The following is a 26,351-nucleotide window of genomic DNA, read 5'->3' as shown; positions in this document are numbered from 1 at the left end:
TCAATAAATTATGAAATTAATTTTGCAATTAGTTATCTCTAGATTTATTCTTTTAGGTTGCCAATGATATAAATAGCAATCAAAGATGGAAAATGATATTTGTGTTTAGGAATAAAATTGAATATAAAAAAATTCTAATAGTATCTCGTATTAGCTCAATCCTTAGATATATATAGTTTTGTATTTGACCATATTTTATTTTGTTTTTGAATATTTATTTATTTCATACAAAGTTTGTCATTATTCCCTTCAATAATTTTTTTTTATTATATTAATTCTTTTGTTAAATTTTGTTCTATTTTCTTAAGAGAATTAATTTTTTATTAATTGCAAAGAGATTTGTTAACAGAATAACTTTATTATTTAACAGTATTACTTTCTCTTCTCATTCAAAGTTAAAATTTAGACTTTTATTAAGGGGAAATAAGAAAACAAAACAAAAAAGTAGAGAACTCAAAATAAATAACAAAGGCAGAAATTTCGGACATGAATAGTAGTAGACTGCTCTTTGATGAAGACAAAAGAACTTAAGTTCGTTAATATTCCGTACGTCTTCCATCCAGGAGCCATCTTATCGATGCACCAAATTCCGCTCCAACAAACACTGACAATCATTAAAAATATATATATTAATATTAATTATATAGATACACTCTGACATTTAGATTTTCGCAAACACTCTGTTCACCATGTCAGAGTTTCCTCCATTCTACTCTACTAGCAATTTTCTCCCCACAACAAATTTTGGGAAAAGCAAAAAGAAAAAGGGCAGATTGTTCAAATCAGTTCCTTGTTTCTTTTGATACCGTTTTTACATATATTCAAGAAAAATTCTTGTGTCAAACCAAAGAGTATAATAATGGTCATAACTCGGTCTGGCGAGTTTTAGTTGGTGAAGGAGTAATGGTGAGTTTATGTAGGAACACTCTTCTGCCAATTATAACTCGCCACATAGGTAAATTGTGGTTAATGTTATGCATTTTGTTATGATACAAAAATGACTCTATATTCAATGATCAAGGGAACAACCTAAGCAATCAGTAGACACTCGAACAATACTACACTCTACACATGAGTTATCCTTAAAGTGAGATAAGAATGATTAACTTATTTGAGGTTCCTCTAACCTTTGACAATACTCTTACTCTGTTAGTTTTGAAAGTTATGAGATGATTTTTTTACTTATTTCATATATTGTTTGTAAGTTTTATATTACTTTTTGTTTAAGTAATTTAATTTTTGACTTTTTGTCTCTTTACATTACGTAAATAAACTATCGAAAATAAGTAATTCTTAAATGGACATATTTTTTGTTATTGTAATCTTTTTTTTTTGGTAATCTTTCTTTTTGGTGCTCAGTAATGAATATCTTTTTCAACAACTAAAAAATAAATAAAAATCAGTGAAGACCGCTACCAATGCCCATCCAGAGCAATACTTGTTAGACCTTAAGTCATCGCAAAGCCCAGAGTTATAACATCACCATCCGCAAGAAAACTCACTCATCATTGAGTTTGTAGTGCATATAATCTGGTCCACGACCTATATAAGCTATACCTTCATATAATCCTCTCAAACCCTAAGGTAAGCTGAACACCTATTAACTATGATCACATCTAGAAGAAAGCTAATCAGGCGAGTGGTATCCTTCAAGTCATTTTTTTCTGCAACATATTTACCAATACAGAGCAATGCTAAGGACAACTATTTTCACAATAGATGAATGCTAAGGAGTGAGGACACCCTTACCAATCAATAATCACCTACCATACCCACCACTACCACCACGGGCAGTGGTTCAATGGTCACCAGGTTCACTCCAAAGAGTTTAACAGGCACTAAGTCCTGGGTTTTACTCTTGCAAAGGGAATCATCTATGGATTATTTGTAAAACACTAGCTTAGTGCCATTGGTGTCCTAGTGAGGCTAAGTTAGCTATGGCTCAACGCTCAGTAGGTAGGATGTTATTATTCATATTTACCAATACAGAGCAATGCTAAGGACAACTATTTTCACAATAGATGAATGCTAAGGAGTGAGGACACCCTTACCAATCAATAATCACCTACCATACCCACCACTACCACCACGGGCAGTGGTTCAATGGTCACCAGGTTCACTCCAAAGAGTTTAACAGGCACTAAGTCCTGGGTTTTACTCTTGCAAAGGGAATCATCTATGGATTATTTGTAAAACACTAGCTTAGTGCCATTGGTGTCCTAGTGAGGCTAAGTTAGCTATGGCTCAACGCTCAGTAGGTAGGATGTTATTATGAAAACTTCAAAAACCTCCTACCTATTTTTTTTTTTTATTCATTTAAAAAATCACCTCCCATGTCCCACCCCTAATTTCAAAAAACCATAATAATAAATAAATAAAGAGATATAGTTGATCATATGATACTGTGCGTGTTCAAATCCCATGCATAACACAACAAACAGTTTGCCGGTCATCTTTTGTGATACAGCGTTAGAAGCTAATGATGCGATAAACTCCAATTGTATTGCCCAAAAGCATGTTACATGTTAGCACATTGTCATTTACAAGGCTCTCTTCAGCCTAAAAATCAAAAGCAAACATGCAACTGCTGCTGATATCCATTTTAAACAACAAAATATATTGACGCATAAACATCAGCTGAGATGCATTTAAACGTGTGCTTTTCCTATATCTTTTCCCTTCTTACATTACAACAAACCTACTTATGCTTTCCAATATATGTTCATCTCAGAGTGTGTTTCAGAGTTCCAATGAAAGGGTTTGGTGCCTTGAGAAGTGCCTGAGCTTGAAGAAGACTGAACAAAAGAACTTGGAGAAACATCTCTACATTCAGGCTGTTGGTTGTACCGCATCATCTTTAGAACGTAAGCATCATCATGCAAGGAGAAGGGTGAACTATCAAATGAAACAGAGTGGTATGAGATTCATTACCAAGGACAACATTAAATTCTCTTCATAATAAGGCAAATTACTTGTACCTATTAAAGTCAAAGTGCACCAATTGCATGTCTTCAGAAATCTCAATCTCAACCGTAGCATGAGGGGTTGTCTAGAGAGAGAAAGAGAGGTTACAATTAGGTAATGCACTGCCCACATAAACAGAAACTGACAACTAGAATGTATTTCATAATTCCAAACCACTAACGTAACTTTTCCTACTTGCATTTTAACAAGATAAAAGGTTTTCAGAAAATTTTGATTTTTTTGTTCATGTAGAATAAAACTTTCGGTTATCTTCAGTAGTTATTGAAGGGGCTACTTAGCAAAAGAAATTATTAACGGGGCAGAGAATAGGGGCTTATATTTAAAAAATTTCATTACAATATAAAAAAAGATTGTATGTTTTTAGCAGAAAACATAAGGGATTTCTAAGCGCTGAAGAAGATTGCATTAACAATGTAAGCATAAGTTTCCAGTTCATCCTAACCATAAACAAGATAAATAGTTTCAGAAATAGAATAAGGTGGAAATGCAGAACAGAACAGCAATAATGTTTCAAATTTCAACTAATGCAAAACAAAGAAACTTATTCATTAAAACAAAACAAACATATAGATTGAACGAAAATATATACTTGAACCAGTAGAAAAGGCAAAGAAAATCTTCCTTCTGGAGAGGCACTTCCACACTCAAGTAACTGACGATTGCGTGCCATCAAATTCTGGAGACCTACAATCTTTTTTTTTTTTCCCACAAAACGGTTGAGAACACACACACACACACACACAAAGGTATAATAATTTCACTTACAAGAATTTAAAAATAAAAATAAAAATCATTTCATTAAAAGAATTGAGAACATGGAAAGCAGAGTAATAAATAAGTATAAACTGTCCTCATTCTAACTTTTCTTTGTTTGTATATGCAGTAAGTATTAAACCCTTGAGCCTACCAGTCTCATCCAAATGCCATGAATATATCCTGTTGATTCAAAAATATTGGTGTATATAATCCTAACTAATTGAAATTTCTGAAATATGGAAAATAGGTCGTACAACATGACATGAATGTAGGAATAGTTTATGAATCATGTGGAGTATACTATTGTCTAGTTTCAACTTCATTATATCTTTTAAGTAAAGTAAAAGGAGTATCTATTTGCTAAAAACTGAAGCCCTATTTACATGCCATCATTCCACAAAATACTTAGCTTTTGGAATTTAATAATTATTTCTATACATTTTTTCATTGGTAAGTTACAAATGTAGTAATAGGTCTAGAACCCATGACCTCACCCTCCCCCAAGAACTTATAAGCAGAGGAAATTCTAAAAGGTTACTCCAGTGACGGATTTTCTTATAATGTTTGTATAAGATTAAAATGCACAAGAAACAAACTAAGGACATCAATTAAATGCTCCCAGTTTGACACATAGACCTACTTACCCATATACCTTTTGGAGAAAGAAATCTCAACACCCAAAATGATCATTGCCAATATCATGCACATGATTAGCATAAAAATTAGGGTCTTATACCATGGTTTTAAAAACTTCAAATACAAAGAATAAGCTGTAACTTTGAGAGCTACAATATTTCTACTTATTTAGCATTAATTAGACGCACTGTTGACAGCATTAAGCATATTAATGATCTTGTATTATCACAAATACTCAATAAATTAATCAGAGATGACAATGAAAATCACATGATAGATTTAAGCTGCATAAGAAGACGAAGAGGACTGTTAAAACTATTAACTGATATGTAGAATTGAGAATGTTCAATACAGATACCAATCTCACTTAAAAGAATACATAAAACACTGGTGTGGAGTTGCAGACTGCACCTAGGTAACAGTAAAATGATTATTCTTCAAATAATTTTTTTTTAGTTTTAAAAATCTAATATAATCATCAAATGACAAATTTATAAAGCATCAACATAACATTACCTGTTCTTCTATATCTTTCATGTAGGCTACTTTTTTTCCAATCCTATTCATCATCTCAACACGCAATGCCTGCATAGAAACAGCAACAAAATTAACACGGTCAGATTATTTAAATTCTGGGATTCATTAGTGTGCTCATGTGCAAGTGTGTGTGTGTGTGTGAGAGAGAGAGAGAGAGAGAGAGAGAGAGGTCCCATAAATTTTGTAGTGTAATTTAAGTAAATAAAAAATGAGGTTGCTTACCAACCTTAAGCTCTTCCAAATCCTTCATATTTGTTTCTGGGAGTCCCTTCCACCAGATTTCCTTTTTGTCTCTGGCAATGATATCCATCGCCATAAGAACATTTAGTGCATCATATACCCGTCGTCTTATATTCTTCTCATCAGACTGATTAACCAAAATGTCATTTCACAACATAATAAAGTAGCTTGAAGCAAAAAGAAAATGTTTAATTATTGGTTGAACTGAACCTCCAAAGGCACTACTGTATCACTTTGTGTTCCAGCAAAATCTGCAATTATTTCATCTGCAACCTGGACCTCATCAACCAATCCACCAAATTTAAAAATTAAAAGTACACGAGGTAATCAATCAGAAAAGGCAAAGACTCTTCTACTAGTCCCGGTGAAAATGTATGAACAAACATTGTTGGACTCATATTGGGGGGGTGCTTATTTAGAGAAGTGGAAGATATGTTTCCCCAAAAGGACATTTTCTTTTTTCTTTTTGCTTGGGCCCTATAAGGCCAATTGCATGATCTATAGATAAACCTGAAATTAAGCCTTGTGTACTTAAGAAATAAAGTGACAGATTATTTTCCATGATGCATTACCCAACGATTTTAAGAAAACAACATAGCATGTTCCACAATCGTAGACCACCAAAGGGAATGACATAGCATGTTCCACATTTTCAATTAAAACATAAAATATACCTGATTATATGTAGTCCTAACCTTGCTCTGCAACTTCTGACAAACTGAGAAAAAGAACAAAAACAAATTGTTTCCATGGCAAAGAATTACCAGTCATACTATTGACAATCATTAAACCATGAACAAACCATTCAGGCTTCAACATCCCTACGGTTGGTAGATTTCGTGATTGAACTGAGAAAATATGCTAAAGCACAAATTTAAGAAAGACAGCTTGTAGTAAATCAATTTAGGTTGTACACACCTATAACACTGAACTGGCGCAGTCCTCCACCAATAATTCTTGATTCCCTTTTCTTCTTTGCTGCTCTATTTATTTATTTATTTATTTGGTAAAAAGAAAGAACACAATCAAAATTGAGAAGCCTAAAGAACCATCTCTCTACAGTCTAAAAGTGCCAATTATTGCTTCCCATAAAAATACTGTAACACAGTAACTTCTGTTCAGCTGCTAACATATTGGTACCAAGAAAAATGAAAAGCATGACACATAAGAAACTTTTAATCACCTTTCAACAACTGCATTATTGCAGGCATTCTCCTGATGGGAAGCCGTATGGTTCATTCCATGGTTATTTTTGCAAGAAGCTCCAACATTAATAATCTTCGTTGGAGCCCCACCTGGAACCCCTCCACTGGACATTTTCTGATTCGAACCACCAAAAATATATCTCAAGTACCTGTAGTCCATCAAATCTAGAAGATAATTCCCTCACATAATATTCTTAATTTCCTAGGCAGTATGCTGTAAGCTAAAAAAAACTAAAAGCTGACAAAGATTATACGAAATTCAAAAATTCAAAAAAAATAATAATAATAATAATTAGTAAAGAATTTATAATTATATCCTAAAGCAAATACAGATTATAGGAATGAAAATCATCTATACTAGCCTTCTACAGCTTTTTGTTTGGTTTTTACAAAGGTAAGCTAATATTACTCAGAATAGGCCAATATTACTTTCACCGGCAAATGCCACGTCATTTATTCCTGGTGCATCTCATAACAAGTCTCAAAACTTAAACTGTCAAAAAACAAAACTTTTAGTTATAAAAAATTTAAGCCTCAGAGCTTCTTTAATATGTTAACAACCCATAAAGGAAAAGGTCACTTAGAAATATGCAAAATCACAATTTTCAAATGATCCACATTGAATTCAATTCATTTCAAAAAATCTATTTGCCACCAAACCTTCCAAAAACAATCTGAAAGTCAATATAGACTATAGAGCAAATAATGCTAAGATATAAACCTCCAAAGTTGTCTCTAGCCTTACATGGAGGAAAGACCACTCGTCTCTACTTAGGTTTAGGGCCTACATTTAGATGTATAGGAAACAACAAACTTCTGCACATTAAAGTGAGCAGGAAAAATGTGACTTCTTTGGATATTCTCTTCAAAACTAAAAGAGTTTATGTAAGGCATTGTTAAACCAATGTACCCAATGTGACATTTACATTGGGACCAAATTTGTCCAATGAATTAGTCTTTCCCTTCCCTTCACCATGCTATTATTCTACTCAAATTTTCCACTATGGGCAAAACTTACATACAATTCCTTAGGTGTTGCATCTTAGGCACGCCAATTAAATTCAATCATTTGGTTGTATTGACCATGTAGCGTGAAAAAAGTCACATTGGGTACGTTGGTTTACATTTACTGAGGCCCTTAACAAACTCTTTTTAGTTTAGAAGAGAAATTCCAAACAAGTCACATTTTCAACACCCACTTTCTTTAACGTGCAAAACAGCACAAGTCCTACAATAATGGCTGATCTTCATTTGTAAACATCAAGAAACCATTGCCAAACTCTAAACTTTTTTTAAAAAAAATGAAAATTTAAAAGGAACCCATTTGTCCACCACGCGAATATCTCCTCAGCCTCAAGCTTTTCCAGACCCAAACCCATGAAAAGCAAAAAAAGATCAAATTTTTTTCACTACCCTATTGGCAAGTTTTCGAACCAAAACAAAAGACCAAATATCGAACAGAGACAAAAAAACAGAGCAGAGACAACTCTGTACTAGGAAATTCTGAAATTTGAGGAATTAAAACCTTCGAAAGGGACAACCAAACATAAGACAAACATCCATGAATATAATGTTTTATAATATAATAAAGAAAAGGAACATAGAGAAAAAGCGTGAGGTACCTGAAGTGAAGATCAACTTGTTTGTTATCAAGAAAGAGAAAGAACCCTAGAAGCAGAAACGTTACAGAGAGAACTATTCTCAAAGATCAATGATCCGCCAGAAGTGTTTCGATTCAAATAACCAAGTGCTTTAAGTACATGACTAAATCACCCCCCTTGGGTCTATAAAGCTTTCATGCACGTGTTGAGTTTTAATTGGGGGGAAAGTTAAATTTCATTATAAACTTCTTCTTCTTCTTTTTTTTTCTTTTTTTGAGAAACAACTCAAACAAGTTCATTATAAAAATTGAATTCGAAAAGGTGTGGTTAGTAGGATAATTTAAATTATCTAAAATTGGTTTCAAAAAATTTATCTAAAATTCAAATTATTAAATTTGAAGAAATTCAAAATTATTTTTATCTTATTAAGACATGTTACAAATATTATTATAAAAAATTTAAAATTGATATGGTGATAAGAAGAAGCAACTGAGCGTGAGATGTAAAATGCTTTACACTTGTTTTGAGTGTAAAACATTTTACTTCTTGTTGCCTTAATTTTCAGTTTGGCTGTAAAATGTTTTACGTTTAACAAGATTTTACAACAAAACAGACATGGTAAAATATTTTCTTTACATCGAAACAAACGCAGCATAAATTTGAAATCAAATTTAATATTTATTTTAATTATTTTAATCATCTATCATAATTTTATATTTTAATATATTAAAAATAGCACACTACATATTGTTCTTACATCAAGTGACTTAATATATGTATGTATTATGATAATTAATTTACAATTTCAAGTAGCTTATGATAGTTTCGATATTATTTTTATGATATACTTTTTCTTTTACATAAATTTATTATAAATTCATGCATTGTATGGATATTATCCTTTGTCCCATTTTTTAAAATGATTCATAACCTTTCAAATGTGTCATTATAATCATTAATCTTTTTTTGGGTCAAAATAGGTATTGTCTGTACTTGAAAAAGCCTAATGCGCCAAATAGTGAGATTAAGTGTGATGTAGCCTTTATAATTATTTTTTAAATCCAAAAAAAAAAATCTTAGAAAGCCTAAAAGTCAATCAACGTTCTCTTTCTCAGTTTTATACAATTCTTTTAATATCCGCTTTCTTATTTAAAAAAAAAAAGGTTATGGCCTTATGGGTGTTTTTAGAATTAGAATTTAGACGTGAAAAAATTTAAATGGGAGAAGTGATTTTCATAGTCTCCCACATTGAAATAAAAAGTTTTGTGTATTTGATTCTCTATTTGTGAGACAATGATACTCGAGCGCAAACTGAAATCTCTAATCTCCAGTCTAAAACGAAACAAACTCAATTACTCGGTTGGTGAGGATGAAGATAACTTAGTTGTGACTTAGAAGAAGAGGAAAACTAACTAACAACAACAAAAATAGCAATGGATATATCATATAACCCTCCGCATGTTTTTGCTTTTATTTTTTATTTTTAATAAAGGCCATGCTTGCTCCCCTTGAATCTCATCTAACGAGTAACGACCTCCAGGATTTTATTTTCTAAGCGTTTGTGGTATTCCCATCTTAATTTATTACTTGCTTCTTCTTTTCTTTTTCTTTTTTTCTTTTTTGGTTTGGTAAAATTACACTTTTTCACATTTATCTTTAATCTCAATTAACCTCTCAAACTATCGAAATACAGAAATATTGATCTTCCAAGGTTGTATCTTTGTTTCAGTGTTCCCTCTACAGTTTGATTTAGTGTTAAGTCTAACGAAAAATGTAGGTACTTGAAAATCACGTGGTATCTAAACAATAAAGTGGTATTTTGGTAATTTCCTATCATTTGAAATTACTAAAATACCCCTTAGGTCTCTTTTCTTATCACCAATCTAAAAGTAACAATTGATGACAACAGACTGCATATTACACTAACGTTGACCCAAAAGGCAAAAGAAGTAAAAAACAGACAGACCCAGTCAAGGAAGCAAACCCAACAACACTTTCACTCACACGTTTCACAATCAAAGTAGATTATATATACTAACCCACTCAATCCAAACTAAAAATTACATCATCCCAGATTGCAAAACCGCTCAATAAACTTATTTGATATCTAAGAGAATCCAAAGACAAAGGAAATAAATTGATAGTTGAGTCCAACATCAAAGAAAGAGACTTTTTCTTTCTTTCTCTTTTTATTTTTTGGTTCTCTCATTAACCAAACAAGCGTCAAGAAATGCCATCCCAAACCTACAACAAATTTTGCCAACCCCTTCAATCTCTTCCCTCAATTCCAATTTCCAAGATTCTTAAAATAAATAAATGAAATCCAACGTTCAACAATAAATGAAATAATTTGACATAAACTAAATTTCACAAACATTCTAGGGAAAATATGTTCAGATTAGCATATGTTTCTTGGGAAAAATTCTACATTTTCCATCAAACAAAAAAAAAAAAAAAAACCGAAGCTGCAGGGCAAAATAAACTCTAAGCATGTAAAAGAAAATTACCTCCTCTTCAACATCATGTTAGAGTTGACGACGAACTTCATGCCAAAGATGAGGTAACAATAAGAGTGACAAAGATGGCATTGGGGAAAATTAAAACGGGAGCAAAGGGTACTTTGGGGTCTCTATAAAGTTCGATGGTTAGAATGGAGGGTTTTGCTTTTGCAGCAAGCAACACTAATGGTACTAGTGAGAATGAGTTTTGGTCAATGGCAGTGAGGAAGATGGTGATTATGGTTGTGTAGGAGAGAGTTCATTGATATGCCAGCTTTGCAAGTTACTAGTTGTCGTTGATTTGCATGGGTGCTATTTTGCTTTCGGACTTAACCCCAAATTTGATGGTAGGGGGCACATTGTAAAGAAACTCTCAAATTAGGAGATCAATAGTACGTTTTGATAGTTTGGAGGGATAAGTGTGATTAGGATGAAAGATAAGGGTGAAAAAAGAATAATTTTCCCTTTTGTTATTTCTTGTCTTGCTTGAAGTTTTTTTTTATAAAAAAGATTATGCTTCTTTAATTTTTCTTGATAAAACACTTTCTTAAACCTTATTTAACGAATTTGGTAAGCTGTCATTCGATGTCTCTTAGCCTGAGGTTAATGGGTTTTGTTGGTCTACCTAAACAAGATATTGGAGCAAAAAATTCAAACGAATTAATTAAAGTTCCATCTAGCTCAGCAAAGTAATCATACTGTCTTAGTAGTTAGTACTGTGATAAAAAAAAAAAAAAAAAAAAAAAAAAAAAAAAAAAAAAAAAAAAAAACTCATAGTCACCAAACAGTGGGGGCTACCAGTTCTAATTAAGGGCTGAATTCCATGTTCAACCTATTTTTTTTTTCATCTCAAACTATGAATGTAGTCACAATTTTATTCAATTTTCAATCCAATTTTGGATCTCTCAAGAAGCAATGCTTTAGCTATACCCAGAAAGATGTCACACTATAGTAAACAAACAAGATATTAAATTTGCTAATCAAGACATGAACAACAATTTTTAGATTTTAAAAATTGTTGAAAACAAAAATGACAAGGATATCGAAACACAATGTTTGACATCACTAACCCGATTTGTCTACCTTGGATTCCCTCATCTTTTTCTCCTCCAAACAACAATACTATAACTACAACTTGTCGGTGATGAAGGTATTGAAAAGCAAACAGAATTCATAACAAAACATTGATCTCTTCCCGACCCCTAAGAAATTAATCAAGAAAAAGCAAAAAGAAACAAAAATAAGAGGAAGCTAAAGAATCTAGCTAGATATATATAGTAATATAGTAGTGTGAAACTCAAACCAAATCAGATGCATCCGACGAACCTTGCTTAACAGAGACAGAAGCACGACAAACGGGACAGTTAGAATGAGAATTGAGCCACAAGTCAATACAAGGAACATGGAAAGAGTGCTTGCACACACTCAGTTGCTTCACTTCTTCACCCTCTACGAACACCATCAAACACACAGGACACTCACTGCCAAAAACATCTTTACTAGCGTGGCTGCTTTCTTTCTCAACCTTAACAACATCTGCAACCCCATCTAAGTTACTAATTCCATCGGTCTCGCTCGAGGAGCTCCGGTATCTTCGTCCTCGAAAAGGGTTCGGAGGGCACTTCACGGCGAAGAAGAAGACGTAGACTAAGGCTGGGATGGTGACCACGGCAATAAGAGCGAGAACGAATTCGAGAGGGGATAAGTCCACGCTGCTTGGCGATGCAGGGAAGGGGGGTGGTTCAAAGCTTAGAAGAACTGTGGGCGCGGTCTCCATGGTGGAGAGGAGAGAGAGTGGTTAGACTCTGGTTCTGTTTTTTTTTTGTGTTTTTGCTTTTTACTGTTTTTTTGTTTTGTATTTAAAGCAGCTTTATGGAGAAGATTACTAGATTAGTGCCTCGTGAACGGTGGGTGTGGGGTTTGCTTTGGAATTTTGAGCAGCAATAATTGACACTTGACGGGAAATGAGGTTAGAAGACAAAACCTACATCATGATTGCTACACTACAAAAGCATTTTATTTTCTTTCTAAGGTTATGAGTGTGTATGGAGTGTGGACCAGAGGAGAAGCCCAGAATCAGGATGGGCCAGGGCTGTGAAGAATTTATATATCATCCGAGGCTAGCTGGGTTGGGGCTTAAAATTATATATACATGTACAAGGCCCTTCTGCAGAATTTTGTTTGTGGATCATATCAGCATCTTTGTGAGGTTTTTAGAGATTGGCAAATTTCATGTGACAAAGACAAACCATGTGTCAAGATTTAAGAGGGTTGTAATCTATTATAATTGAGTTTTTATGATGTGCAAATGTTTGTCAAGATTAAAGAACTTGAAGACCAATAATTCTAGTCGAGCAAAATCAAGAATCGCTCAAATGGAACAATTAAGCATGAAGAAAATTCGTGCAAAACTCACTCGATCGAGATTGTGAAAACCTTATTCAAAAGTTTCGAAAGTCTTTAATTAACTTATAACAAAACCATTCCATAAAAAAAAAAAAAAAAACTTATACCAAAACCTAAACCTACTTATATAAGCCCATTAAAAGCCTTTCTCTTTGAGCCAAAATAGATAAGTCCTTATTTGTGATTATACAACTTTCTTCCTAAGCATAAAACCTTTTTTTTTTTTTTTTTTGATAAACAAAAAAATGGCTCATACGGCACAGTATCTTTGCCTTGGCCCATTTAAACCCGAATTTTATGGTGTGGGACCACCAAAGCTACTTGGGTCTATCCATGTGGGCACAACATTTTAAACTGAAGCACCATGACTCAAACCACAACCCTTAGACTTGCAAGGGTGATGGTTTAAGGGACTTCTACCATCAGGCTATTACCTTTCAGTGGTTCCTAAAAATAAAATTTGTTACATTACCATTCACCCTTAAGCTTAGACTATTTATTTTTACACCCACAGAGTTAATTTTTTCGATAGTGGGTCGCTATTGTTACTGTCTAGAGTTTTGACGTTGCGAACGTGATTTATTCATAAAGAAGTCTCATGCAAAAGAATTCTCTAGTTTCCGGGCCACCTCGATGTAAAGGATGAGATTGTGTTTAAGTTACATAAGTTTTGAATGTTTTGATTGATTATTATTGTCTCTTCTAGTGAATTTTCTAAGGCTCTTCATTAGATTTCCAATTTATCACCAAAATTTGTGTATTGATTTTACTTCTTTTATTATTATTATTTTTAGATTTGGTGATTAATAAATGTGATTGAACGATTATTTACGTGAAATCAATAAACAGCTTTGATGAGTCCAGGAAAATCAATTGGTTGTCCACCTTAATAGATGATATTAAGTCACCAGTAAGCCATCAAAGAAAGATAACTGATAAGTAACCACTCAAACACATTCAATATATTCAATGATGATCATGGATTCAGATCCTCTAGATTTCCTAGGAAATTCTATCAAATAGATTTCTTTAAATCTTACCAATTCTTTAATAATTTAATGGTCTAGATTTTGTCATGTCAATATTCCACAAACAATAATCTTAATTATTTAACATTATTATATTATTTTAAGAGTATTATTAGTAGAAACATTCCACTAACAATAATCTTAATTATTTAACATTATTATATTATTTTAAGAGTATTATTAGTAGAAAGCTGATATGGCAGAATTTAGACTCTTAAATCATAAAAGAATTGTTAGAATTTAAGGAAATTTATTAGTGATTATTACCTAAATGTCTTAAACTCCCATCAAGCCAATGACTGTTATATTTAGGGTAATAATCACCTATAATTATGTACGATAGCTACCTAAATCACTTATAAAAATATAAAATTGCCTCACTTGTTAAGGTATGAGAAAAATCTTAAAAAATACTATTTATATACAAAATATATAGGGCTAATACTAACTTAAGCATCAGAGACTCTCCTGCAGGGCACAAGTCAATGATTTCTTTGATCAACTCTATTTTTTCTTACAGATCTTAAATGATCGTTAAAAGCTCTGGATTAGACAAGTGACCCAATTGACAATTTTTGGTATCATCAAGCTTGCTCTATTAATTAATAGGTAAATTACATTGACACCCTCAAGTTGTAGAGAAATTAGACTTGCTATACCCAATTTTTCAAGAAAAGACACTCCCCAAAGGATCAAAATAATTGATACTTCACCCCAATTTCAACCTCTCAAATGATCAAAACAATTAATACTTCACCCCGAAAATAATTCAAAAAATAATGGGGTGCAGTGTGTCAATCATTTTGAGCATTTGTAGGGCAAAGTATCATTTCTGTAAAATTAGATATAATAACTCTCTTCTCAAAAAAAAAAATATATATATATATATATATAATAACTGAATAAGTCTAATTTCGCTGTACATGTAATTTATCCTTGATTTTAATTAATATGCTACTTATTCTTTTGGAATGTAAATCATAACCTTTCAATATTTAATTAGTCAAGCAATACTACCATATGTCAAAAGCCAACGCAAATTATATACTATCATATGCTATATATTCTATATAATAGAAGTTTCATTAGTTGCTTTAAATGAATGTTCTCTCTTTTTATTATCATAAATATCTATTTTTAAAATTTTTTTTTCTCTATATGTCGTAGACAAACTAGATTCAAATTGTTGCTGTAATCATCTTAAATTCGATATATTGGGTTTAGCTTTTAGTACTTCACTACCAAGATTGTAAATTAAACCAGGATTGCTAAATCTTTACATGCATTAAGTTTTTAATGATATTCTTTGGATGACAATGAGCATAACAAAACTATTAGGATTGAAGCATCTACCTTAATTATTATCAAAAAGAAGTATCTATCTTAATTGATAAGAACAAATATTCTACACAGCATATGATGATTTAATCTATGCTAAATTGCTAATGCAATTGACCGAACATTTTTTTCATCTATATTTCACATGCACAATCTAGCTACGACATTGGTCCAAGCTTTTAAACACATTCATCCTGCAAACAAGAGTAGCAGTGTTGGAATGCAAAGCCATCTATAAATCATTTGAAGTTTATGCTTACAAATTCGGCAATCTATGGAGCTCTGACCGCAGAGTTTCACCTGGACTAGTAGACAAGACCGCATGCAGTGAAGGAATAGTATCAGCTCGACAAAGCGGGCAATTTGAGTGGGATTTAAGCCACCCATCGATGCAAGTTACATGATACAAATGCAGACATTCGGGCAACACCCGAACCTCCTCGCCTTCCTTGAACTCGGACAAGCACACAGCACACGTTTCTTCTCCACTCTCTTGGGAGTACTTAAAGATTGGAATCAATTGCGCCAATGAATTGCTTGTGCTACTAGGCCTATCTTCTTGATTGGTTTGAGGCCTATTTGATGGACTTGGTTCACGCCTTTGGTTGCAGCAGCAAACAGCGAAAAAATGGTAGATTACAACCACAATTGCTCCAGTAATGACCCCAAGAAGACCAATAAAAAATGGACTAAATTGGGGGTGTTTATTGCCATCCATTAGGGAAGAAAGTATGGCATGGCTGCTCAGAATTGCTAGGGTATTAGGACATTATCTAGGCGATGAAATCTAGGTGACTATGGCTCATGCTATACATCTTTTATAATTTTTCTTTTGTACATTTCTATGTGCGACCAAAGTAAAGGCTTCATTTTGATTAATAGACGTGGGTGACACGGACATGTCGAATTATTAGACGTGGTAAATGACCTTTAGGTTATATTCTTTTGGTATAAAGTTAAGGTATATCTAATCCTAGTTATACTTGTTGACTAGCTTGATATTGGCAGGAAAATTATATTCCAATTGTTTGAGTTTTCCAAGTGCCCCTAAATTGATTTTATCAAAGAGGTTCAAGGTCTAAGGGCCATATTCAATCCAGAAGTCAAGTCTAAATATAAGAAAGGCCAACAAAGAGTAACGTTTTCGTCTTCTTTTTGGGACTAAGATACCCAGATCATATTCCATTTTGTGACTCGCTGAAACATGGACCAATTCAAACTGCAACCCCTCATATCAACCAAGCTAACATGGACCAATTCAAACTGCAACCCCTCATATCAACCAAGCTAAGGTACGTAGCAAACAAATATTGCTATTATTTTTCAGGAGAGAAATACTTGAAATGCACGTTCATTGAAAAAAACAAAATTTTGAAATGCATAACTTCGAACAGATTTGAGGGACACCTTCAATACTTTATTATAACAAATCAGTTCCCGTTTAATAATGATAATAAAAATAATAATTTATGCATGAAAACGACTCTTCCAATTGCAATCGCATATAACCATAGTAAAAAAAATATTTCAGAGTCAGAGAAAAAAAGCCATTTACCCAGTTGTGAAATTTAGGGCATGCGAGAAACCGAGAAGGGATTTTGTATTTCAACGTTGAGATTCCTTAGACCTAGAAGTGAATTACATATTTTTCCTGCAAGGGTGACCCTTTTTGTCTTTTGCTTCATCGAACCAGTTAAAGATGCAATTGCAAAGCAGATCCGTAGTTTGTGGTTATTTTACTGCTAGGTTGCGTAATTGTTGACATTTGTTGTGGATACGGCACTTTACCTTCTAATAGTGCTTTATCTGCATCAAATTGTACTAGCAGCATTGATATCTTGTTGTAACTTGTTTCTTTGGGTTGGTCTATAGTTTGTCTCTAGCATCATTGTCCTCTCTAATTTTTGTTTGTTTTGTAATGAAGTTGTTCCACGTGTAAAATAGAGATATATAATATTGTCAATCTCCGGCCCATCTCTCTTTCCCCTTCTTGATCTCTCACTCTCTCTCTCATTCTGGTTTCTCAGAAAGGGGGGGGGGGGGGGGAGGAGATTAATTTTGTTTTTATTTTTTTAACAATTTTTCTAAAATTAAGAAATAAAAGATAAAGTCCAAATTGCGTCATTTTTGTAAATTAACAACAGCAACTAATAGAATACTAACGAATGAATTAATTGGGAATAAATAAAACATAGAAGACTGAAATGATAAAACTTAAACTTAAAATACTGAAATGAAAAATAATTAAATTTAGAGAGTCAATTTTACATTTAAACCTAAACAAACTCAATTTCATACTCCACATTTTAAAACCACCACTTTTAAAAAAAAAATTATTTGAAAGAGCTGAATCAAACTAACCCTTAGACCGGTTGTAGTGGTAGTCGGTGACTGCTGACTTTATGTGCGTGAGCATGATGACAAANTAATAAAGATAAAGTCCAAATTGCGTCATTTTTGTAAATTAACAACAGCAACTAATAGAATACTAACGAATGAATTAATTGGGAATAAATAAAACATAGAAGACTGAAATGATAAAACTTAAACTTAAAATACTGAAATGAAAAATAATTAAATTTAGAGAGTCAATTTTACATTTAAACCTAAACAAACTCAATTTCATACTCCACATTTTAAAACCACCACTTTTTAAAAAAAAATTATTTGAAAGAGCTGAATCAAACTAACCCTTAGACCGGTTGTAGTGGTAGTCGGTGACTGCTGACTTTATGTGCGTGAGCATGATGACAAAGCTAAATTATGTGCATGAGCATGATGACAAAGCTAAATTAATTGTGTGAATTATTGCTGGGCTCAGGATTTTGTTGGGTCATAGCTTCACTGGCTTGGTCATGTACAAGTACAGTAGAACCCATTCTTGGGCATTTCTGCACAGTTGATGAACCATACAGTACAACCCATATTAGAATTACTTTTTGGCAAAATCAATCTAATTAGAGTGTACGTTGATTATAAATTTCTAAAATTTAAGGTCCAAATTGCAATTACTCTCAAAATTTAAGGTGGCTATAGATATTTAGCCCTTATCTAAATTTCACTTTCATTGGTTAATTTTATATTTAATCTATTGATCAATTCAACAAGGCCGGCCGTTAAATCCTCGTGTATATATGAACTTTCAGACTTTGCTAGTTGGTACATGAGTACATCAAATGATCAGTAGAAAAATATTTAAATATATATATATATTATTGTCAGACTAAGCTCTTTCTACAACCCAAAGGCCAATGAAATGCAATATGAGTGATATGGAAGATTTGATTCCCACCAACTTAAGATGTTGCTTTTCCATGTTAAAAAATAAAAGGCTTTGGACACAGTTTTGATCTGTGATACGAGTAGGATCCCAAATGCCACCAATATCTGTCAATATCTATACACAGGGTTTTGGGTTCAATTATTGAGATATTCTTATCTATAAAGATTAAAAGAGATCTAAATTATTCACAAGCACAACTCTCACGGCCCAATGGCAACCCCTATCTATTTTACTTTTTCTAAGTCTTCACATAAGACTAGAGTCATCCACAAGTACAATAACGCAGCTATTATTGATGATGCTCGAACCAATTCCACCAACCCCATTACTCCATTTCCACAATGGTCACACGGCCTCTCTGGTTTTGCTTTTTTTAATTAATCCTAAAGTTGTCCTATAGTGACAGTGCCACCTTCATTGCTGTTACTGGCCATAAATTCTTTTCTTTTTCTTTTTTGGTGAAGAATTTACAGCCATGACTTTAATATATAGGATCTGTTTTTCGCTTTTTTGGTGTGAAAACACAAATTATAATAAACCAATTATGAGGGGGGTGCACATTGGATTGGGTTATATATATATATTCTCAACAGTTGCATTATTTCTTCTTTATTTCTTTATGGGATCCTTTTAATTATTGAGTTCAATCCGACCTAACCCAAGCATCAATCAGACTTAGAATTTCAGCCCAATTCATATGATTTAACTACACGTAGAGCCCCGTCCGGTATGCAGATTGCAGTCCTATTATTGAAGGTTTGGTTCTTTGTTGTTTAGCTATGGGGACTGGGGAGGAAGGACCTCCCTTCTCCTGTTAAGGTTTACCCAAAGTAATTAATTTGGGATGCAAATCGTCTGAGAAATATCAATTTTCAAAGCTGTTGTTATGATCTATTATGATTACTGCATAATAAAAGTGACGTCGATGATATACTCAAGTAAAAGTTATATTACTCTAATCATAATAAGTGATGTTTACAGTTATGATTAATGTTATGTTCTTAGCAATACTCTTTAATATGATAGTTTTAAATAAAATTGATTTTACTCCAATCATAATAAGTCATCGTTCTCCCTTTTCCGCCGAAGCCATCATGGTCTCCAATATACTTGTCCATGGTTGGCCGGTTAAGAAAATCAAACCTTGGATAGATGAGGTGTGTTTGGCCTTGGGGAGGTATTTATGGAGAAGAAAAATGATAACATTTAAGGTTTTAGTTGATATATAAATGACCATGATTGGTTGTTAAATATGGTATGATGACAATGAGGTGGGTGCGTTTTAATTGTTTTGCTGGTTGATTACTACGTGTCCGTTTGGAAATTGTTGAAAAAAAAATTGGCTTTTTTTCCTTTTGCCTCAACTTTTTAGCAAATAATTTAGCTTTTTTTTTTAAATAAACTAACTTTTTTGTTGTTGTTAATCATGCAAATGGGTTCCTCAAAAAAAAAAAAAAAAATCATGCAAATGGAAATATGTAGTTAGGTATACTTTTAGTGGAATGTTTCCTTTCTAAAAATGAAGAAATCTATCAATGAGGTATACTTTTAGTGGAATGTTTCCTTCTAAAAATGAAGAAATCTATCAATTAGTATTACTAGGATTAATTCATTCTTAATTTAACTAATATATTTGTCTTCCTCTTTTATCTATTGCGTTTTCAATTTATTTTCTTAGTATTCTACTTGTAATAGGAAAATGATTGCTCTATTTTTAGAATTTTAACTTATAAGAGTTAATGTGAAAATAGCTAAATGCTTTTTCTTTTAAAGAATAAGTTTCATAATGACTAAAAAATACTTAGTTATTATTTTATATCACTAAAAAAGATGTTGCGAAAAAACTCTCTGTAAAAATTCTTCTACGTCAATAAATAAGCCTTGTATGCTAGAGTTTTCTTTCAACCACCTATTGTTATTGTAGTACTTGTTTATAATTTGTAAATTTGTGAAATTTATTAAATTTCTAAAATTTCTGAATATGAAACTTATTGTAACTAATTGTTGATTGGTTTAATTATTGTTTATTGCAATTGTCATTGTATATGATCAATCTGCAATTTATTGTAATGAACTGCTATTAAATGTTTAATTAGGTGCTATTGTGTCAAATAAAACAGTCATCAAAGAATGATGCATTTAGTTTTTTATTAAAAGATATTGATTTACTTAGAAGAAATTATGAGACCTTATACAAATCATGAAAAAGGCGCAGCTCAATTAAAGGTTAAGTAGTTCTTAATTTTTTTTAATAATTTTTTTGATAAGTAGGTAATGGAAGAGGGGAGGGGAGGTGAGGTTATATGGGACACCATAAAAAATGTTATTATCATTGAACTATTACTCAAACCCATTTTTGATACATCTAGAAAGGTTTGGGAGAGAAATTCAAGTCCTAGTTAAAATTATCAAAAAATGCCAGTTGACATAAAGATTAAGGCTAGTGGATCTTTACTAACGACAAATTAATGAGCAAACTATTGACATGAATAAAGCCTATATAGAGGGAATAAAATAATTTCATTATTTTTCAATGGAGAGTTAATTATTTACTGAGGGAGGTTGCTTCCCATTCTTCTCTCATTCATTACTTCAGTGATGCACTTGTCAATTTATCAAACAAAGTGATAGGCAGGCCTGCATTTTAATAATTTTGGGACCATGTGACCCCATTTCCATTTTTCTTCGTACGTATATGAAAACATGAAACTACTAGGTAGGTTTCAAAGACAGAAACACCCGAACTAAAGGCAGAGGTGTTATCTGAGGCATAATGTGACTGAAAAGAAATTAATAAAAAATTATCATAATTTGTACTTTTAATAAGGTATAAACAAGTCCATTATACTTCCATTTGTTACATAAGTGGATGGACTAAAATATTGGTTATTAGTTCCAGTTTCAATGTTTCAACCCCCATCAATTGTTAAATTAATAAAACTCATACACATGTCCCATATGTTTTTTAAATGGATGAGTGACAAATCCTTGTATTGTTACTTTTCTTCACTTTTCTCTTAATAAACTATGAGCAAGTGCCACGTAAGTGTGGAGCCTAATAAGTAGAGTGCACTCCACTTTGTCAATTATTGTCTTACGAGACAGTGGCCACACGTTGATAAAACAGTGTATTTACAGTAATTTTATGTTTTTTTAGGTGACTTAACTTTTAAGCTCATCACAGTTTTCAAAGGGGAATTTTATACACCTTTTTTCTATGAGTCTTTGAAAATTTAGTACTAGTACTCATTTCATTTTAGGATAAATGTTTTGGGGTTTGACTTATTAGGTCATTATATTTAATTGTATGACTAATAACAATAATAGAGTTTCCTTGTATATGGACACCTCCTATGTTTACTTTACCAGAACTTTGTCAAAAATAAATCTCTATTTGGTTACATATTCTCCAAAAGGATGAAGAATAAGAACTTTAAATTTGACATTTATAAATAACAATAAAAACGTGCAACAAAATTTTACACTTGAAAAACTGGACATGAGCTAAGCATATGAGGTAAGGTAACTGTATCGTATAAGCATTTTCTTTTACACCTCCTTTTTCATCAGAAAAATATATAATGGAAATGGTCCATAAAGTGCGTATATGAGACAAAACTAATTATGTGTACTTGCTTATAATAATTAATAAGTAATATATATTTGATGATAATAAAAATGAACCAAACCTTCCTTAGGTGGCTCAGTTCTAGTTGCTCTTTTGTTTTAAAAAAGGAAACCTCAGATCTTTTTTTACATGAACACAACAAAAGAGTTCAAGACTCAATATGTATCACAAAACTACAAAAGCAATCCCACTTTTCATTGGAGGGTGAGAGAGAGAGAGAGAGAGAGATGTGGGTTTAGGAATAACTAGTGATTTGCGTTCCTCAGCTGAGTCTCAGTGTGATAGGACTGATAGCCATAGCCACCATTAAAAAGGGAGAGAGGCCTGGTGGAGAATACTTTCTTCTTTAAGCAAAAAAGGGAACCCCAATCACAATAATTTTAAACTGGTAATGCTTTTTTTGTTAGACAGAGAGAATGGAATGGGAATCTCCAAAGGTTATTAAATTAAACATATAGTTTTTGTATTGAGATTAGTCATATGAGATGATAATGTTGCCATCTTTTCATGTGTTTTTTTAATGTCAAAATATACTTTTGGGTTTTTTTTTTTTTTAAATAAAAAAGTTCTTAAGATTTGTTCTTAAGTTCTACGGCAGATGTGGCTTTCTAAAATAAAAAATAAAAATTACATTTGGTCCTTGAAATTTGATTCATATTCTATTTAAGTTCCTGAAATTTAAATTTTTATTTTTAGTCCTTGAACATATAAAACGTACCAAATGAGTTCTCTCGTCCACTCCTTGTTTTATTTATATAAATATATATATATATATATATTAAAAATAATGACAGAGAAGATTTAAATCATGATTATCTTCATAATAGAGAACAAACAATATTATTTAAATTATAAATATCCTGGATGTTATATACTTATTGAAGTAACTAATAATAGTATTATCGTATACATTTGATACGATAATCACTCAACAAGTATAAGTGCTTATGAAGTGTCGGAAGTAAGAAGCAGAGTTTAAATGTCTACGAAAAAGTTTCATACACATATACACTTATATTATATTAGAATATAATTTCTATCTTATAAAATAAAAAATAAAAAATAAAAAAAAGTGACTAATAATAGTGTTGACGTAGCTTTTTTGTTTTAAAATAAAAATTATTTTTACCTTTTTCTAGGCAACATACGTGGCCATATATTTGTCACTCATGGTGTATGTTGTGGGTTCTATGACCTTTTAAACGTCCACGATAGAACTTTCCATATTTCGGTTAAAAAAACACGCACACACAAAATGACCATGAATCCAAACATATTTGTCAAACGCTCCCCTAAAGCTTGGCACAAATACAATTCTTCAAAGATTACCAATAAAAATTATAAGAAAAAATAAAGAAAAAAAAATCTAAAACAATGAACATGAGTCATCGTAAGCCATAATAATCTTCCATTTCCAACTAAAGAAAAACAAATTGCAAACGTTAAAATGACTTTTTATTTATATATATAATATTAAAGATTGAAACAGATCATAAAAAAAAAAAAAAAATTGATCTTTTAAAACAATCTCTTTTTCTTTCTCAAAGATTCACTGAGATCACAAAATCCATTCTCTATCCTATGAAAATTTAAAGGCCAAGTTGATACTCCTTTAGCCTTGTAGGACAATAAGAATGGGATAGAGGAACAAATTTGTAAAATTTTAATTTCTTTTAAGATTAATCATGAGTCTTGTAATTTAATTGATATTTTCGGTGTTTTTAAAGACGACGTTTAGAATTTATATTACCCTCTCCAATTATTGAATTATAAAAAAAAAAAAAAAAAAAAAAAAGAAGGAAATTTTAAAATGTTCAAAACTAAATAACTTAGAGCATCTCTAATAGAAGAGCTAAACACAAAATCTTCTCTACTATAGAGAGTAAACCCACAAAATAGGTCTTCAATGGACTCTCTATACTCAGAATTTTTTTTGGCTCATGAACAGTAGCTCATCAAGTCTGATGGGCTACTATTCATTCTTCAAATGTTTTTTTTTCTATTATAATAATTAGGTATTGAATAAAAAAATGTTGGAAGATGTGTAGTCGTTAAAAAAAGAATAAATAATGAATGAAGAAATAATATTTAAATGAGATAGATAATGTGATAGAGAATTTGTTAGAAAGTATATTTAAAAAAATGGGTGACTAAAAAGTAAAAGTTACTGTTCATTTTTCAAACAATACAAAAATTTGCTTAATCTTCTGGAGATGCTCCTAGACCAAATTTCATATACCAAAAATATATTTGTTTTTAAAAGAGAAATATGTCACATCAACTCTCTGTTAACCATACACCTAATCAATATAATGGAAACAAAACAGAAAAAATAATTAACCTGGTACGATTTGATTTAATTTTATGAATAATAATGAAAATCTTAAATTTTACATACTAAAATAAAGCATGGACTGAATTTCAGGGATCAAATATATAATTTTATCTTTTTTTTTTTAATTAATATGCTAGACGATAATAAACTAATGAGTTGTTGAACCAATAGGCAATCGTCAGGAATGAAAACTCTTGAAACTTATTTCATAACAGATTTTTATTTATTTATTTATTTATTTTAAATTATTTTCTTATAAAAAGGGCAGGATACATATGACTCTCATGTACTTGGGGTCATATTACGTTGCCTCTACTTTTTCAGTAGTACACTTTACCATCTTATGCGTTGGAATAAAGTGAGAACGTTAGCCTTTCCATCACTAACTACGAAATTATCCATGTATGACACAATTTAAAAACCCTAAATCTTTAAATGCTGGATTAGTCGCTATTTCTATTTCAATATAAAAGGCATGCATAGGCAGTCAAAATTCAAAAAATTTCAACCAACTCTCTTCTTACCCACCATTTAGGATGGCAATAAGGTGAGATGAGATGAGGTTAGATCATGAATGTGAGTGTCTCACTCCATCTTCAACACCAAAAAAACCTACATGAGAAGAAAGGGGTAGGTTGGAGGTATTTTATCATCTCATTAATGAGATTGTTCTGACACTTATTTGATAAAGAAGTGAGACAAATGGGAAGGACAAATAAGATTATCAAAATTACGATTCAGATCATATGATTTTACTTTATTTAAAATGTCAAATTAACAAATATCTTAAGGGTATATTTAAAATTAATAAATTATCCAAATAGTATAAAGATTGATTTTTTTTTTTTTTTTATATAGAAAGTATATAAAGATTGGTAGAGGAGTAGAATTGGTCAACATGTATATTATATGGTAGAATCTTAACAATTCTTTGGATGAGTTAATAATTCTTTCTTTGACAATAATTACATGCCTAATGAAATTTATTAAAAGTAAGTGATAGGAAGAAACATTGCATGTATTAAAAAGCCACCGCCTCACTCAAAGGTTGCCCTAATGTGATAAGGGCTGTAGTAGATAACGCTCGCTGCTACGATTAACGGCTGTGATCTCTCTCTCTCTCTCTCTCTTCGCTTTATATCTTCTTCGGCTTTTTGATCTGCACGAATCAGCTTTCTTTGTGTAACTTTTATACGGAAGCAATATTGGCATATCTTGTTCTTTTTTTTTCTTTTTCTTTTTTTCCCCATAATTTTTAATATTCTTTTAGTTTTATTTGGCCTGAATTGAGGCATGAGTGGGTTTTTTATTTTTTTTTATTTTTTATTTTAGAAACAAACACATATACACACACGATGGAGATTGGGTTTTCAATTATAGTACTAGTTTTGAAATGAATTAATGGATGTTACCCTGTTTAAGTATAAGAACTATATTCAATCCCTTCAAAAAGGTTTTTTGTGTTAGACTTTTACAAAATTGTTTTTCAATTGCAGTTTTGCATCTGAATAATCAGCATTTGTTGTTTAAGAGTAAGCAAGTAATCAACAAATTATAACCTTTCGTTTCGAATTATTAAAAACAAAATTAGTATAGTTTATAAGTAATAAACATGCTTAATGTCCTAATTTATTCTTCTATGTCATAATAAGGGGAAAAGAGGGAGAGAATAGATGGATCCTCCAAGCTAAATAACCATACTAGATTTACTACTATAAATTCTTTTTGTGTTATCTAGTTAGCTTAATTGATAAAAGTTTTTTTCGTTATCAAACAAAAAAATTGGGATCAAATCCCACTTACATAAAAATAAAATTCATTAATATTTTGACTTGTGATAAAGAACAATTATTATAAAACCTAATATATTATGAA

General features: G+C 31.6%; 3 protein-coding genes across 4 annotated transcripts; all 3 read right to left on the bottom strand.

Annotated features, from left to right (window-relative positions):
• Positions 1 to 2,483: 2,483 nt before the first annotated feature.
• On the bottom strand, positions 2,484 to 8,211 carry LOC112030759 (transcription factor-like protein DPA). 2 transcript variants are annotated; one of them, XM_024063424.2, is made up of 10 exons: positions 7,982 to 8,211; positions 6,338 to 6,508; positions 6,073 to 6,137; positions 5,829 to 5,872; positions 5,365 to 5,427; positions 5,141 to 5,281; positions 4,894 to 4,962; positions 3,575 to 3,676; positions 2,979 to 3,049; positions 2,484 to 2,895 (listed from the first exon to the last, which is right to left on the bottom strand). In XM_024063424.2, the coding sequence occupies exons 2-10, from the start codon at positions 6,469 to 6,471 to the stop codon at positions 2,703 to 2,705; spliced, it is 882 nt and encodes a 293-aa protein (XP_023919192.2). In that variant the 5' UTR covers positions 6,472 to 6,508; positions 7,982 to 8,211; the 3' UTR covers positions 2,484 to 2,702. The 2 variants fall into 2 exon arrangements, with proteins under 2 accessions (XP_023919192.2, XP_023919191.2); XM_024063423.2 differs by lacking the exon at positions 7,982 to 8,211 and having other exon boundaries at positions 6,338 to 6,519.
• Positions 8,212 to 10,035: 1,824 nt separating this feature from the next.
• On the bottom strand, positions 10,036 to 12,368 carry LOC112030761 (RING-H2 finger protein ATL33). Its single transcript, XM_024063426.2, has 3 exons — positions 11,785 to 12,368; positions 11,542 to 11,660; positions 10,036 to 10,204 (listed from the first exon to the last, which is right to left on the bottom strand). Exons 1-2 carry the CDS (start codon positions 12,233 to 12,235, stop codon positions 11,587 to 11,589), a joined length of 525 nt encoding a protein of 174 aa, XP_023919194.1. The 5' UTR covers positions 12,236 to 12,368; the 3' UTR covers positions 10,036 to 10,204; positions 11,542 to 11,586.
• Positions 12,369 to 15,258: 2,890 nt separating this feature from the next.
• On the bottom strand, positions 15,259 to 19,570 carry LOC136062717 (RING-H2 finger protein ATL51-like). Its single transcript, XM_065762149.1, has 3 exons — positions 19,520 to 19,570; positions 17,724 to 17,759; positions 15,259 to 15,999 (listed from the first exon to the last, which is right to left on the bottom strand). Exons 1-3 carry the CDS (start codon positions 19,568 to 19,570, stop codon positions 15,487 to 15,489), a joined length of 600 nt encoding a protein of 199 aa, XP_065618221.1. The 3' UTR covers positions 15,259 to 15,486.
• Positions 19,571 to 26,351: the final 6,781 nt, after the last annotated feature.

This window comes from Quercus suber, unplaced genomic scaffold (genome assembly GCF_002906115.3).
Source record: "Quercus suber isolate HL8 unplaced genomic scaffold, Cork oak 2.0 scaffold_444, whole genome shotgun sequence".
Taxonomy (NCBI): domain Eukaryota; kingdom Viridiplantae; phylum Streptophyta; class Magnoliopsida; order Fagales; family Fagaceae; genus Quercus; species Quercus suber.
This window is presented reverse-complemented; position numbering and strand designations above follow the sequence as displayed.